The sequence below is a fragment of the Pipra filicauda genome, unplaced genomic scaffold (genome assembly GCF_003945595.2).
Source record: "Pipra filicauda isolate LSUMZ 115617 unplaced genomic scaffold, ASM394559v2 scaffold165_size2600900_pilon, whole genome shotgun sequence".
NCBI lineage: Eukaryota > Metazoa > Chordata > Aves > Passeriformes > Pipridae > Pipra > Pipra filicauda.
The window spans coordinates 477,336-494,101 of NW_024104162.1; the positions used below are offsets into that span (position 1 = coordinate 477,336).

A 16,766-nucleotide genomic window follows, 5' to 3' on the forward strand; every position below is an offset into this window, starting at 1 on the left:
GTTTTCATTTCAAATGTAAACAGATACTTACTTAAAATGAAATGGATGTCTGGCCAGAGTTTCTGTTCTTTGAGAACTGCTTCAAGCTTCCAGCAGATCTTGACGTGATCAACGTAGTCTAACATCACTCGCACTACCTTCCCAGACAGGTGCTTCAGCCATGACAAGGTTATCACTTCACAGAACTGAGAGAAAGAGAATGTTTAATGGGATAGTATTCAATACTGCTGCAAATGATTTCTGTCTATGCAGGACAAGAGCAACTGAATAACTTGAGGAGAAGCCAAGGCAGAACGAGTGTTCTGTCACTCAAGGGGCTTCGGAGGCTGTCACAGCTTGCATTAAGCCTCACCAGTAGAATCTGAAAATCTGAGAGATGGTTATTTTGTACTAGATCCAAAAATAAACTTAAGCAACTGTATATTTGGTACCTAAATGCTTAAAAAAAAGTGCTACAAATACCTAAGGGGAATTTAGACTCCTGTCCTAGCATGCTGAACAGGGGGATCCACCAGCCCAGTGCACCCCTCAGCCCTTTATCTTTAGTTAAAGAAGGGTTTATTAGTTTCAAATGGACTTTACAAACTGCTACTCAATGACACTGATGGGTGTCTCCAGGACCCTCTTTAGGTTGGTCCAGGCTTGTTAACTGCTGCTCAGTGCTTATCCTGCCAGCTCCTGGGTGTTTAGAACAGCCTTCCAGTGTTGGTGTTACCGTACAGGACAGGGCAGGAGCCAGCCTGCAAGTCCCTGCTCTCACGGCATGGACAAGACTGCTCTGGAAAACCAATGCCATAGTGATCATTAGATATCATAAGCTATTTTTTCACAAATCAGAAATACAGTTTGCAATCATTTGCTGCCATGAAGCAGGCCTCATGGCAACATCTGTTCGATTTTAAAGCCCTGTCTATTCCTATCTTTATGTATAAACTGCCTTACAGTTTCAAACCTTCCTTTTCTGACGCTGCACTACGTCCCTTTTCATTCAGCTTTAGGAGGGATACTGGTAGCAGCACAGCACACGGAGCCGTGTGCTGCACTCACCATCGTGTCTTTGATGACGGTGGAGGTCCAGCCGTCAGTGACATACTGCGAGTGGCAGTGGTTTCCCCCGGGGCAGTCGAAGCAGCGCTGCACGTTGTACCCGTAGTTGAACAGCATCCTCAGCATGACCTCGTCCTTCAGGGCGTACTGCAGCGCCGAGGGGAAGTGCGTGGTGTTCACTCTGCAGAAGTAATTCACGTTGGCCCCGTGGCGGAGCAGCAGGTTCATTAACTCGTAATTGCCCATCCTCAGGGCGATTTGCAGACAGTTGATGGGATCCTGGTTTGTCAGGGCTCCGGCGTTCAGCAGCAGCCGTGTGGAACAGAGATCCCCGTTGGACACAGCAAAATACAGGGCTGATTTGCGGTGGTCATCGTAGCCTTTGCGAACTCGCTGATCCAGCATAAAATTGGCATCAAACCCAGACTTGAGGAGAAACTCGAGGCACTGTGGATGTGCTCCTGCTGCTGCTGAGTGAACTGGACTTATCCCACTTTCTTTAATGGCAGCAAAATCAGTAACTGGAACTAAATATTTTAGGGCTCTGAAAAATTTTAAAAAAGAAGAATCTCAGGTTCTTAAACATATTGCTTCACTTAATTCATCTTGGAATTTCTCTGTGTTGCTGGACTTCAGAATTCATCATGACTGTAAAAATCATCTTAATCTACTAAATCAGTACCTTGACAAGTATTGACTTGAATTGCTAACAATTAAATTTCAATGGATACTCACTTAACACCTGCTATAGATAAAATATTATTCTATTATACTATAATAGAATAAAAATATTAATCTATATTCCATTTATATATATATATTTATTTCATTAACAACCCCATTCCTTGCTAGAGGTTTCATTTTCAATAGAAGCTTTTCCTAAATGTCAAGAGCACAGTATTATTGCTTAACCTGTAGGAATTAGGTAATTAATAGAATATACTATATTTTAACATGAATAGATATAATCTAAAATGTAATATATACATTTAAGTTTAAATATAACTTAATACATCTAAAATATTACCATAGGAATTAAGAATCCTCAGATTCTTGTTTCTCACTTACTGGTTGTGATTTTAGCTAAAATATCTTCCAGTAACCTTATCCTTAAATAAGGATAACTCTTATTCCTTAACTCTATTTGCCTATTTGGTATATTCACCTTGCTGCGATAGGATGGAAATGAGACACAGACCCAAAGAGAGTGAGGACATCCCAAGAACCTCAGCATCAGCCTGGACAGTGTTATTATTTGTGACAAGTAGGGAAATACTACAGGGATTAAAATGTTTAGGATAAAGTGATTTTACACTGACTGGTCTCTTACATTCAGACATAGAATGGTATATTTACACAGTCAAAAACAATTCCTTGTACAAAACTTCAGATTTACTGCCTGCTTTGAATGAGATAGGATTAGCAAAATTAATATTTCTGGTATCATTATTACTTGATTTTTAAGTATATTAACTCACAGAAAGTGTCCTCTATATGCAGCTCTGTGGATTGGCAAATGACCCGAGTGCTTTGGTACATTGGCATCAGCCCCATATTCTAGTAAAAGACTCACAGAATCTGGATTTCCTCCTCCTGCTGCTTCAAATAATACAGAAGCACAATCCATTGCCTGTGAAAGAACATCTGCACCTGGAAAGAAGCAGTGAGGATTTTCAGAGGAGTCACTGTACACACCCAGCCATAATGAATGTCTCCAACCCTCCAGCGATGGGTACTGGGAATTTTATTCTTCACCTAATAGAACCCATATGGGCACAAACCTTCATGCTGGATCCTTGATTTTAGATGTGTTTATGTAATCCTGGGAACAAGATGGTCCAAAGTGCTTTGAATACAATTACATGGTAAGAATTGCTGCTAGAACTGGGCCAGCAAGTGGTTTGGTTCTTATTCATCCAAACAATTGCTTTTTGGCTTACATAGAATGCTCTTCAAATCTTTTACTTTACAAAGACCAGACAGATAGAACTGTAAATATGAGAGAACTCAGTATCAAAAAGTTCATGCAATCCAGTTCCAGTGCTGCTGAACCACCATGTAAAATTCCCCACAATAAATGTTGTCAGGCCTTCTCTAAGGTGACCTGTCCACATGAGAAAACAATAGAGCATTTAAAAACAATTACAAATATAAAATATTTGTGAAATAAAATATTAATATATTATTTTAACCTTATAAAATGTGATTTTCATCAGGCCTTTACTTAACTACATCACAACAACCCTCTTGGTGCAGATAGCACTTAATATTCTTTAGTAAGGCGAGTTATTTCTGCTGCTGTTTCTAAAGGCATATCTTACAATAATCAGTTTTAATCCAATCACAGAACTTGCAGAAGACTAATAAAAATGTATGTAAATAGACTAAATACTTTAGCCTATGTATATGGGTACTGAGATAAGAACAATTTTTTGCCTCTGCATTCAGGAATACTTTCCTCTGCTGGGACGAGGACTCGCTTTGTCCCATTTGGGCTTTAAACATTTCAGTACTGCACGTGTGGCTCCCAATTTCTATTCACATGAAGAACACCACCACTGAAGCTATATGTTACTTAAAACAGAACCACAGAGTAGTTGAGGTTGGAAAGGATCTCTGGAGAATGTCCAGTCCAGCCCTGTGCTCAAGCAGGGTCAGCGACAGCAGGTTGCCCAGGACAGCATCCAGTCAGGGTTTTAGTGTCTCCAAGGAAGGAGATTCCACAAATCCGTGTGATCTGTCCCAGTGTTCAGCCACCCTCCCAAGACAGAATTTGCCAGGTTTCAGTTGGTGCCCATTGCCTCTTGTCCTGTTATTGGGCATCACTGAGGAGAATCTGGCTCCGCATTCTTTATTCCATTCCATCATTTATAACCCTGATGACAGACCCACACCCTGAGCCTTCTCTCCCTGTAAGATCCTATATTATAAAGTCTTACCTTTTTGCAGTAAGAGCTCCATAATTTCTGTGTGTCCCATCTGTGCAGCCAGTGCTAGAGGTGTGAGCCCATATCCACTGCGAGGGTCAGGATCCGCTCCAGAATGAAGGAGAAGCTCTACCAGATCCTTCCTGCCCAGTCTGGCTGCCTCGTGTAGAGCAGTTCTCTTGTGAACACACTGCAAATCCACTTTGGCACCAGATCTTATCAACAAGGAGGCAATCTCATAGGAATCCTGTTTAATTGCTGTAGCACAACAAGCAAAGCATCAGACAGAATGTTATTCAATGCTATTCCACACTGTGGCTTCTGCAATGTGGCAGCCCAGGAAAGCTGTTCCTGCAGTGCTCTTTATACACTGAGAAACGTCACCCTACACTGAAAGGTTTAACTTATCAACAAGTCTGTTCTTTGCTTCCAGGACAGCACTAACCACAAAAATAAACCATGTTATGGTAATCTCTCTCTGTAATCCTCTGTTGTGTTTGGTGATGGAACAGAACACAGCTTTCCTTACCACTAGATGGAGGCCACATCCAGGGCCTTGGTGGAGTCAGGAGCTGTCAGCAGAGCCCCATTTAAATTTCATAAGCAGTTACTACAATATGAAACAAAGTTTTAAATCATTGTGTCATATACCTTCTTAGCTTAATAAGCCTGAACTGTTGAGTCTGTAAGGATCTTAAAAGAGAAATTTGCATTGGCTCCAGGGAATGGAATGAATAAGCAACACCTTTCCCTCCTTCTCTCTTTGATCTTCCAGGCTGAGCAGGGTAGCAAGTGTCCTTGCTACCCTAAGACAGATTAGCATGAGAAGCTTCATATGCCACAGCTGTTTGAAATACCCTGACAGCATCCTGTGATATGAGCTGTGATGTGCCATTATCTGGAACCTACACAGCAGCTTTAGATAAATCCCATACATCCCCATCTTATGGGATGATGCATTTTAATATTGTGCACTTCAAAAATGTCTAGGAATTCTCTACATCTTTTCTAAGCAGGTGGCCCTGACTAGAAGCTTCAGCCATTTCACAGGGATAAACTGGGGGTCCTATAGATGGTTGGAGGCTTTTTTTCTTTAACAACAGTTTTGAAAAAAACCCTCTTCCAATACTGAAAAATGTACAGGTTAATCCAAGAAACTTATAGTGCTCCTTTAGAACTCAGATAATGCAAACACACTTCCAGTTTTTTGGCTAGGATTCAGTAAGAATTATGGCATCATAGCCCAAACTGAGGGAAGTAAATGAAATGAACACAGAACACTTTCGAAAAACATTTTGGCAAAATATGGTTCTTTGCAAATCAAGAATTACAGTTCTTGTGCATGATCCAATTGAAGTGGCATCCACACAGAGTGGTCCTGGGTATGGGACCCTATTCCTCAATTACAAAACATTAAAGAGAACTGAACTGAGAATTTTGGCTTCTTCGCTTGTCATGCTTGGATTTGTGCCAGCAAGGTCTAAAGAGGGCCAAACACTGTTTTGTGCTCTCCATACTGCAGATAAATCAGGCTGGTTTGCTTCATTTTTGGAAAATCAAAAGCCATTATCATGGGTTTTGGAGAAAGAGAGGCTGATGCAATGGAAGAAATACCATGTTGGGCAGAGAATAGGAATGTTTTATGCCTGCAGACATGCAGGGCAGTAATAGCATGAAGAAGGACCTGGTTGCCTGGCACCACTGCATAAATGATGCCAAGGAAAGCAGAGGATGACCCTCTGCACTTCATGGAGAAAGCTAATTGATTCATTGGGGGAAAAATGTATGTTCAATCTGAACTTCAAACTCTTTGCAACTGAGGAATGAAAGACAATAGGCATCTGGAGCTCTCTACATTGGATCAGACTTCATGGAAAGATATTTTACTTCTCCCACTTCCATGTTTATGGGAAAACTTAAATTAATAAATAATGCAAAGAACTCTGTGGTGACAGACCCTAACTTGGAACAGACAACTTATTTGAAGCCCTGATATCATCTAAGAAAAACAGACAAGGGCAGACACATTCAGTGCTGAGATTAAAATTTTTCCTTCTTATAGCAAAATATTTTAATAATAAGTCAAATTAAACCCTAAAATGTGTAAGTATGATCTCACCTATCTCCCTCACCTCTCCACCCCTAAATAAGGTATTCACCTATAACTAAAGGAGAATCTCCCTCTTCATTCTTAACGTTGGGATTGCAGCCATTGATCAGGAGCAAGCAGACGTTGTCCACAAAGCAGTTCCTTACTGCCACCAGCAGAGGTGTTTCCCCTTTTACAGTGGTCTGTTCCCACGCACCGGCATTGGAGGCTGAAATGCAGAACAGCAGAACACATTTGAATATGGGTGATTGATTAAACTCACTTTTGTAAAAACTTTTTGGTGGAAAACCAGGAGGTACCTCTGTACCTTTCATGGTTATTTCAAGGATGTTCTTATTTAGCTGTGCTGCAGCTTCGTGCACAGGAAGCCAGCCTTGCTCATCTGCTTCTTCAAAGGCAGAACTGTGCTTCACCAACTTCTTCAAGGCCTCTTCTTGGCCTGTGGTGTTTTAAGACAGACACATATCCCATTACTAACCATAAGACAAAATTCAGGTAACTAATACATTGAGTGCTGTTTATCCCATCAGTGTATCTAGAATAAACAACCTGCTTTGTCAGAGCAATTTTTTCTCAGAGGAAAGTTTACAAGAATGCAACAATCAGTGATTAACATTGACTCACAAAGCATTTTGAATTAATCATGGAAAAAAACTTACAATAACATTACTAAAATATTTCCAGTACAATTCTCTCGAGCAATATTGCATCTCATATTGGAATACCCTAAAGCTTTGCAGTTAAGGAACAGTATTGGAACACTTCAGGTAGAGAAAGCTTTTTAATCTGGGTATCTTGCAAAGTGAAAAATGTTATGAAGTATTAATTGACTAATAAATTTATACTTCAAAACTGCTTATTTTAAAAGAAAGGCCTGGAATTTTCCCCTAATTTCAGGAGATGAAGCACTGGAATTTCTGAAAAGGGTGACACTTGAACCCATCCCATTACCATGATCCTATCCAGTAAGTTAGTTTGGATGTCCTGGGTTTAGTTGTCTTATTCTTCCCAAGACTATATGAAGAAAAACTGCACTTAAATCAGGTGATCAAACACCTCAAATGTAGGCACTGCTCAGCAATTCCCAGGAGTACAGGCTTAGTGTGAAGTATTTGTACTTAACTGTCTGAATTGCTGCAATTATCTTTCCATGTTCTTCACTTGCAGTAGACTGGAAACTGCACAAACAGAACAAGAATAGAGTGAGAAGTAAAAATTAATGTGAAGTTCAGGATATAATTATACCTTTATTTAAATACTCAAGTCTAGACTACATGTTAGATTTCTCTAAGTTACATGAATTTTGTCAGGGTTTATCACATTAAAACAGTTTTTTGCTGGTCTTCCCCTAACACCATAAATATTGAATTTTTCACATAAAAAATTAAATACTAAGATGAGGGGAAGCTACCATATTAATCTAATTTTACATCACCTACTTATCTTCTTTATAAAGCCTTGTACTCCTTTAGATATTGATGTAACACATCATCTGAAAGGTTCATACATTCCCATATTTTCAAGGAAACAGGTATACTTTTTCATGGAGAACTCAGACCAAGTGAGCTACCAATGGTTTCCAGCACCCATGAGAAAAGGTCAGAGCAATCCAACATAGGGAGTCACAAAGGAAAGAAAGGTTACCACATGCTTACAATAATGCCAAAACCCAAAATAGAAGCAATAACTTATTACCTTTCAGCCTCTGTTGCACAGCCACTTGTTTCAATTTTATGCCTCTCTCGTAAGCTTTCCTGAATAGCTCGTTGGGTAGGGATTTCTTCATCAGAATTGTCATCAAACATATACATTGAATTATACATGGCAAACCAGCACAACCTGGATCACTTTGTGTAGGGAAACACTGCTTTTTAATTGGAAGATGTTAAATCCTCAGGTTCAATCTGAACAGAAACAGCAGTCACTGTTACAGTATCAAGAGAAATGAACACAGTTTAAAATAAATGAATTGGAACTTCCATCTCAAGCTGCAGCCTTCTCCCAAGGGTTTAGGTCTGCACTGCAGAATTATTCTATTTAGAACAGAGTAAAGGTTTTCTACTCCTGTAGCATGTCCCAGCTTTTTTCTCTGTTCCACAGACTGAACATACAGAATAGCTACTTGTTCTGGCGTTGCTTCCTAGAAAGCAACAAAAATAGGCAAAACTTTGCTTTTTAGATAAACAGCCATTCCCTCTAAGGCATTTAGACACTCAAATATCATCACAATCAAGCTCTGATGTTTCCTTAGTGGGAAAACAAATGTGCAATAAAACACAGGATGTTTTTCCTGTTTGTTCACAGCAGGCCTGGAAGAGAAGGGCAAGTGAAGGACATGAAATTTTTTAATAATAGCTCTTGTTCAAACTGTTTCAACAAAGACATTGTTAGGGCAATATCTGGTAGTCAGGAAAGTATTGCAGATTTGTGCTATTATGTGCACCAGCCATCCAACTGAAACAACATCAAACATGCTTGGAAAAACACCAACTTCACCACCTTATGTACCAAATCTACTGCCTTTTACAACAGATAAACTCACAATTCTGCCTCCATCCATGCGTGCCTGTTTGCTTCTGATACTTTAAAGGGATATATCCAAAGTACTGCAACAGTATATATCCAAATACAAGCAGAAATAAAACACACTGGTGTAACCACAATTGAGTTAATAACACACAAAAGCTTAAGAATAGCATTATTTAAAAAAAAAAACAAAAACCAACCAAACCCAAACCCAAAATCCAAACACATAAAACTTCTCCATATTGAAAGGGTTCAATTGAAGATTGCAAGACAAACAATGGAACATAGAATTAAATCCAACTGGTACTATATTAAGTCTAAATGTTAAAATTTAAGAAGAAATAATAAAAAATCATTAACGATCAAACTGATCACTAAATAGCATAATGGATGTAGATATACTCTGTTAAGCAGTCCCACTGTCCTTCTGTATATTCAGCTACATGCTATTATAGGTTAAAATCACAGATGGTCTGTTAGGCTCAAACCTCTCATCTGTTTTACCTTATCAAAACATCCACCTCTGTCTTCCAAGACAGCTGGCCTGAAAGAAACCCTCAAAACTACAGGGAAAAATAAAATAAATAAGTAAAACTGAAAGCAAATAAACAAATTGGCAAAATGAATGAGCACAGCAAAATTAAGGAAGTTGTCGACATGTCACTTACAAAGTTCGGAGTAATTCTAGAAACATCCTAAAGTTGGGCAGCAGTAATTCACAGCAAACCTGCAGCATTTAATTTGTTACCTGATCCACCTAATGTGTGATTGCAAGGCCTTGCTCTGTAATAGCACATGTAGCAAAGAAGAGAAATATTATTAGCAACATATACAGACTGTTAGTAATGGATTATACTACGGCACAGTGAGTACAGAAACATTTTAAGTCTAGACTACTTCGTTTTCACAAATTGACTACTAATTTTCCTATGAATTGAGAAAATATACTGTTTTTCCTCACCTTCTGAAAGAGGGAAGACCTCACACTTTGAAGAAGTAATTATTAAGTTGAAAGTGATATTTTCAGGATTGCAAATGATCTCTGTAGAGCCCATGTCCATTAATAGCTCCCTATAAATACCCGATCATGAGACAGGCTGGGACTTTGTCCATGTTTCTTTCACACAGGCCAGTAATGTTTAATAATCTGACCTGACAAATGCTATCAACAAAAGAAGGAATTAAAAGTCCAGTTTCCTCGTTAAAATTCTCATGTTTTTGGAATGAGAATTTGAGAACTATAGCAGTAACTGTTACATTATGAAAAGAAAATTCTTCAGTGCTGTTCTAAAAGAGAAAACTGAAGACAGTGTTAGGAGCTTACTTAAACGGGTAAGACAGCATAAAAACCAAAACCAGTAAAAGTAAACACAAACAAAATCAAACACAAATAAAATCAAGCCAAAATGCTATTAAAATTATTATGTTTCTGATTGCTTAGTCACAATTCACAGTAATATAAATAGAAAAGCAAATGAGAAATAAACAGAGTTTTTAAAAGAAAAAGGAGTTTCAGAAAGATAGACTTACACTGGTGTAACACCCAACAAAGGAAATGAGGGAATAAGATGCCCAGTTGTAATAGTGATAGCAGGATGGAGTTATTCCCACTGTATTTTACAGAGGGATCCATACAAAGAAATGATGATGTATCTGAATGCAAGGTGGAAAGAGTTCCTTGCTAGAGGAAATCTAGAAAGAATGCTTGAGTAATTTTTTTTTTATTTTTCAAGAAAACAAATGTGCAGAACCAACTTTATTGCCTGTAATGTTTCTCTCAGAAAGTGCAGACTACTTTCATATTCCATTAAGATACATTTTGTGATATTTAACTAAGGCATAAAACTGATGTTCACACAATAATAAAATTACCAAGGGCTAAAATCCTAGTTGTTTGTTTATAGATTGTAAAGACACTAATAATAACAACACATACTTAACTAAGACAAAATATTGAGGATCAGAAAGTATTTGTAACCCTCTTAATATAAAAAACTCCAGGTGTTTCTTTTACACACTGTGTTCCACTTCCTGTATAAGCCACCAAAAAGAACAGGATCCTGTGGAGTCTGGATCTGGAGTGCCCAGAGTCAGTCATCCAGCTGGCAGAGCAGTGCAACCCCTCTCTTGATCCAGTGCTGGACAGGTTTGTCCGTGTCGAGCGTCAAGGCAATGACGAAGTTGGTGGAATGACCAGTGGTAGACAAGACTCCTTTGCGCTCACTTGTCTTGTAGAGTGGGCAAACATAGGCACTGGATTCCTTTATGTCCGATTTTGGAGCTTCAAAAGAACCCCAAAGTAATCCATTACATTCAGCAGATCTATTCATACAAATATAATCTACATGCAAATATTAAGTATTTTCAGTAACATCTTTAAAGCTAAATAAAAATGCAAAATTGTTTTAACAGAATAAAATTATCCCACTTCTTTTTTTTGTGTTCTCTTGTGTGGTTTCTTTTGTTTTAAAATGCAACTAATTTATCCACAATTTGTTTTCAGAATTCAATGCCTTCCTGTGATTCTACCAGCTTTGTAATACTCAAAGAAACATTAAAATCTGCATAGTTACCTAGTTTAACCATAGATTATATGTGAGCTTTTAACAGCTCTACAAGAATTCTGGTCCAGCTGCCACAGAACTAACTGCAATTCAAGTCACCTGAGATCCAAGGACAGAACTCTGCAGGAACTCTTTGTATGCTTACATGGAACTTGTGCAAAGCCTAAAATCATGCAGGTCTGAGCAGATTCATCCAACCTCAAGAGAAAGCACAGGCAGAAAAAGTGGGAATTTTTAAGACTGCCTATTTGCTGACAACATCTAAGTTTTAACAGTTGCAGTAGAAAGTTGTGATTATGTGGGTAAGTAAAACAGGGATTTACTCCTGATCAAAGAAGACAAGAGTTGTGAAAAACTACTTACAAGCATGAGAGGCAGTCGGCATAGCAGCTAAAAATAACCTGAGCAAACCTTGCTAAATCACATGAGGTAAAATACTGAGTCTCTGTAAGTCAGTTGAAAGTTCCCCTCAACTTGAGTAGAGCCAGGAATTCAAGTACCATGTGCTTTCCTATCCAAATTAACTTTTTGTTGAAAAATAGATTGGGAGCAACTGAACATATTTACAAAAAATTCATTTAACTAGTCTTTTCATCTAATTCATAATTCTAAACATCTCTGGGGAGTGGGACAGGCCCAGGGCTCAGACAGGGTGGGACCAACTCCAGGGAGCAGGTCCCACTTTTGACAGGAAAGACCCAGGTCAGATGAACGTGAATTCTGTGCACATTTGGGTATTTGGGTGAGGACACTGATCTTCAGCAAAAAAGGAAACCACTGTTGTAATTTCTTGTTGAATAGCTCATATCAGAGAAATTATACTCACTTGGCTTTATCCAAATGATTGGCATGGCATCAAAGAGCACTTTGGGATACTGCTCAGTCAACATTCCCCTGGGGAGAGAAAAGCAACAAAGTAGTTATTTGTGGCTTGAGGGTTTTGGTGGGTGTTTTTTGGTTGTTGCTTGATAGGTTGTTGGCTTTTTCTTCCCCATATTCCATGAATGAGAGAGTATTTAATTTGGTGTGTTATTTCAGTAACGTGAAAAGTATCACTCAAAATATTTCAGCCCATCTTGTTTGAGCATCTAAGAAAGCTTTCCAGAACCACAGGAAAAAACTTGGCTACTGACTTTGTCCTGTCCCAGCGAGCTCCGTCTAAAAATAATCCATGGATATAAACACCGTCTTCTGGGGCAGTATCAGCAGTATCCCGAGGAATAACCTACAAGAAGCAAATTTTCCATGTTATTAAACTTCCCCTGCTCTTTGCTTTTTGAGGTATTATGCCATCAGCCAATTTTCAGATCAATCCAAATTGAGAATTCCTTTCAGTGCTACTTTTATTCAAAACCATAGAGAGCAGATTTCTGTGGGTTTGTTAATTGTCTTTACTGAGGTTATAAAATGAGGCTTGAATCACACAGACAAATATGAACCATATAGGCTGTTTTCTTGAGTGGAGGTCCAGGTCCAATGACAGAATTACTTTTCATTACTTGGAATATACCTCTTCTACAGATGTTATATTATATATTATATTATGAATATATATTATATATATATAGTATATTTTATCATATATATATATATATATATATGGTACCATATTTATATATATATATATGGTATGCCAACCTTACCAAAGAAATACATGTATGTCTTCAGACTGCAGTGAGTTAGTTGCAAAATGAACCTTCCAGTCAGGATTTCTTTACTACATCTCACCACAATGTCAGGACTGAGATTAATAAAATATTAATTTATAACTTTTCCATACCTGAAATTCATATCCCAGAAGGTCAATAGGGATTCTGTGTTTCCTAGCATAGTTTTGCATTGCTCCAGTTAGGAAAGCTTGAGTAAAATAGAATCCTGACAGCCAAAAAACAGGGGGCTTCCCTAATTCATACCAATCCTGAAAGGAGAAAAGTGACACATTCAATAATCAGAAATAGAAATCCCACACTCTTTGACAATTTTCTCCATAATTGTACTCAGAAAAATCTAAACAAAGCCTATCCCTCCTTTCCCAATAATCCTTTAACATAAAGGACAAATGATATGAAAAAGCAGATTAACTAATTGGCAGCCCTGCCTCTTGTACATCACCTGTAGAAACTTCAGCCTTGCTAACAAATCTACAATGTAGCTCCCTAATGGCTTTAGACTTGGGTAGGAATGTTGTGCCCACTTCTCAGGAACTTTTCCAATAAGGAGACTGCCAGACAGAGCCTCCAGCTCAGCATCCATAACAACCAGTCCTTTAATGGCTTTCTTCAGGTTAATTAGTGTAATACGGATAGTTCGGATTAAACTGGAATTAGAAAATAAAACATTTTTCACACGTTTTGCACGATTTGTAAAATATGACAGTGGCAATGGAAAGAAATTTTAAAAAAATGACTAAGGAATCATCTATAGAACTTGTACACCTAATACATACATACACATACCCACATACATATATATATACACAAACACATATACACAATTAGCCACATTTGTCAAGTCATGGATTTGTGCAGATTTATTTAAGACTAGGAACAGTAATAATTTCCTTTGTTATATCTGATATACTCTGTGTTGTTAGGTAAGAGGATAAATTTGGAACTCCAAATCTATCCACCATATACTAGATGAAGGAAAAAGGTTTAGATTCCAAAAGAAGAGGTGGGTAGGGTCTACAACAAGGATAACTTGGAGACTGAAGGCCAGAGAGAATTAGGGAGAAAATGGAGCAGGAAATGCGAAGAGACAAATAGAAAAGGAGGAGGACAAAGAAAAACCAGAAAGAAGGAATGGAGAGGCAGGCTAAGATAAGAAAGAAAATTAGGAAACAAAGTCAAAAAAGAGATCAGGGAACCAAACAGAAAAATGAAAGTGATTATAGGTTTGTAGTCCTAGGAGAGTAATTGAGGAAATAAGGTCTAGGGAAAAAAGGCATCAGAAAAAAAGGGGAGGGAAAAAGAAATTTTACAAACAGAAGTATATGAGAGAATAAAGAAATATACTGAAATATTTCCATCTATCAAGGAAAAGGTTTCATAAACTATAACTGTGCATGTATTACAGTTTCTAAACCCTTTACCCTACAGGTCAGAAATATGAGGAAAATAAAATATAATTGAAGATAAAGATGGTGAAAGGGAAGTTAAAAAAAAAAAAAGGAACATAAAAATATTGTTTGCATTCTCTCTTCCCAGAGCTTCCTCACACTCCCTTCTTTTATCATATATTTTTTCTCTTTCAGTTCATTTTGCCCCTAGATCATTTTTCCTGACAGCCATCCTACACTCTGACCTTCCACAAGGAGCAGTGGTGCTTGGACTGCAGATAGCACTGCAGACAATTAGAAGGGAACAAAATAAAGGAAATATTTCACACAACAGAGCCTACAGTGTATGATTCACAGGAAATTTTTCCTGCAAATAGAATTATAATAAAATAGAACATTCTTACTGGTTAAATCTTTCCATTTCTTGCACCAGCACAGTGTTCATACTTTCTTCATATCTCACAGGATATTTAAGTAGGCAATTTTCAATGTCAAAATCATTTGGAAGCTGTTAATGACAACATATTTGAAAATCATTCCATATATCATTATGCAATGGTTTTCATCATTCAAGGCATGCAAATGCAAATATTTGCAGAGTAATAATACCACTAAACTTTCTGAGTAGTATCCTATCAATACAGTATTCAGTAATTCAATCCAAATAAAAATTAGAGGGTTTTTTCATGTTCATCTTTTAAAAACCACTTAGAATTTTTACTATCATGAAAAGTTATGAATCTCATTCAATTTATTAATTTTAAGCCTGTTCATATGAATGAATCAACTGTTCTTCAAGTTCTCTTTGCTCTATTTTCTCTCTCTTTCTCCTGTATTCTACCCATTTAAAAAAACTTCTTTTAACTGAAATATGGCTGGGGTCTGTTACAGCCACACCAGTTCTTACTTGCACATTGCACTAAATTCTTCCCAGAAGGTTTTTCTTCCAACAGGACATTTAAGATTGTAGTTAAGGAATTTCTACTTTGAAAAAAGATAAATGGAAGTCATTTGTATAATACAATACCTTGCTGAGAATATCATCTGCAATTGCATAAAGGGTGCTGTCACCTCCCCCAGAAGTTCCCTGAGTGCCTCCTCCTTGTGTTAAAAGCAGAGATTCAAAGAGGGTCTTAGTTTCCTGAAGATCTTTTGCAATATCCACGTTGTCATGCAAGCCAAATATCTCTGGTTGCTGAGTAAAGGGAAGACTCTAGGACAAAATAATAAACATCTGCATGGATAAAGCAGCACACTAGGAATCAGATCCAAGGTTTCTTTAGAAGTTGAGTGAAAAACTACCACTGACTTAACTGCAGGTGGATAAGGACCTTAGCAGCAGGTATTTGCAGGCAATTGCTGGTGATAGAGCCATCACCTCTCATACAAAAAGACATTTCCAAGGAATTCTTGATTATCTATGCTATAGGTCTTCCTACCTACTTACTCATTCCCTCCCAGAAACATTCTGGATCATGGCAAGGATCATACAGGGGTGTTAGGCAAGAAGCCGAGCACACTATTTAATGTTCTGCAAAACCACCTTTCTAAGGCAGAGAAACATTTAATTATTTCTTTCATAGTGCTTCATCACTGGAACACTTCAAAAGCTTGTTGCTACTTTTTACCTTAATGAATTCAATGTATTCCTCATATGTGCCTTTTGGTGGAGCATAATAGTTGCCACTGGGAGAAAAAGTGTACCGAGGATTTTCAATGATGTCTGGGTTGTAGAAGTCATCCAGCATTGTCAGCAGCAAACGCCTGTCCCAGTCATCTGTCACTCGGCCTCCATAGTTACACTCCCCAGTCAGGTAAGACACGGCCTCAAAAGGAACGTGGCTGTACTCATTGATGAACAGCTGGAACAGAAGACATGGGTGATTCTAGAGACTTGCCAGATCTGCAGAACAATGGTGTGACCTAATAGACCAGAAGGTTGGCAGCTACAGCATGTGCAAAGCTGCACTTTATGGAGTTTTCTCCGTAAGTGTTGGAAATTCAAATTGTGAAATATTTTTTTTTCAGGTAAAAATTACTATTTAAAATAAAGAGGTGTTAATAGTAAAAGCCTCTTATGAGTATCAAAATTACTCAGCCATCCAAGTCATTCTTGAATTATTTACAAGTGGATGGTTTTGCCAGTCTAAACTAGATGGACACTTTTCTGTGTCATAAACAAAGGTGGATTTCACTTAATTTTTCTCTCAGTCTTCAGTACCCTCTGATCTCTTTCATTAACTTCTGTAATTCAGTTGTAACTCTCCTGACTTTTCTACACAGTGCCTACAGAAGATTCAAGGTCAAGTAGTGTTCACCATTTCATCTGGGGGAAGGAGAAAAGTCTGAGGTTCTGTTAACTAACAAAAGAAAATTTCTTCCTACAAAGCACTGTAACAGGTGACACGGTACTACCTAAAGCACAGCGAGCTCTTATATATGACACTTTAACTTTGATAAAACTCATATACACTTATTATATTCCTTATGTCTATAGGAATATAAATCTCACAAAGAACAAATCTCTTATTTAA

At 37.9% G+C, this 16,766-nt stretch overlaps 2 protein-coding genes across 14 annotated transcripts in view; both read right to left on the bottom strand.

The window, feature by feature from the left end:
• The window catches only part of ASB14 (ankyrin repeat and SOCS box containing 14), a 35,087-nt gene extending 25,069 nt beyond the window's left edge, over positions 1-10,018 (bottom strand). For 6 of the 7 annotated variants that reach the window (XR_005562829.1, XR_005562825.1, XR_005562828.1 and 3 more), the window contains exons 1-8: positions 7,780-10,018; positions 7,207-7,262; positions 6,392-6,523; positions 6,134-6,292; positions 3,987-4,232; positions 2,526-2,697; positions 1,048-1,591; positions 32-185 (exon numbers count right to left, since the gene is read on the bottom strand). Coding sequence is in view for 1 of the 7 variants with exons in the window: in XM_039379350.1 (XP_039235284.1) it covers positions 32-185; positions 1,048-1,591; positions 2,526-2,697; positions 3,987-4,232; positions 6,134-6,292; positions 6,392-6,523; positions 7,207-7,262; positions 7,780-7,907 (1,591 nt within the window). In the remaining 6 variants the exon portion in view is untranslated. Of the gene's footprint in view, positions 1-31; positions 186-1,047; positions 1,592-2,525; positions 2,698-3,986; positions 4,233-6,133; positions 6,293-6,391; positions 6,524-7,206; positions 7,263-7,779 lie in introns of those variants that run through there. The other variant, XR_005562830.1, reaches the window with a different exon arrangement.
• A 297-nt stretch (positions 10,019-10,315) lies between these two features.
• Positions 10,316-16,766, bottom strand: part of DNAH12 (dynein axonemal heavy chain 12) — a 59,056-nt gene continuing 52,605 nt past the window's right edge. For all 7 annotated transcript variants that reach the window (XM_027728371.2, XM_027728388.2, XM_039379348.1 and 4 more), the window contains 8 exons: positions 15,861-16,094; positions 15,260-15,445; positions 14,637-14,740; positions 13,287-13,491; positions 12,955-13,092; positions 12,308-12,399; positions 12,001-12,068; positions 10,316-10,891 (listed from right to left, as the gene is read on the bottom strand). In XM_027728371.2, the coding sequence (XP_027584172.2) occupies positions 10,701-10,891; positions 12,001-12,068; positions 12,308-12,399; positions 12,955-13,092; positions 13,287-13,491; positions 14,637-14,740; positions 15,260-15,445; positions 15,861-16,094 (1,218 nt within the window). In that variant the 3' untranslated portion in view covers positions 10,316-10,700. The remainder of the gene's footprint in view (positions 10,892-12,000; positions 12,069-12,307; positions 12,400-12,954; positions 13,093-13,286; positions 13,492-14,636; positions 14,741-15,259; positions 15,446-15,860; positions 16,095-16,766) is intronic.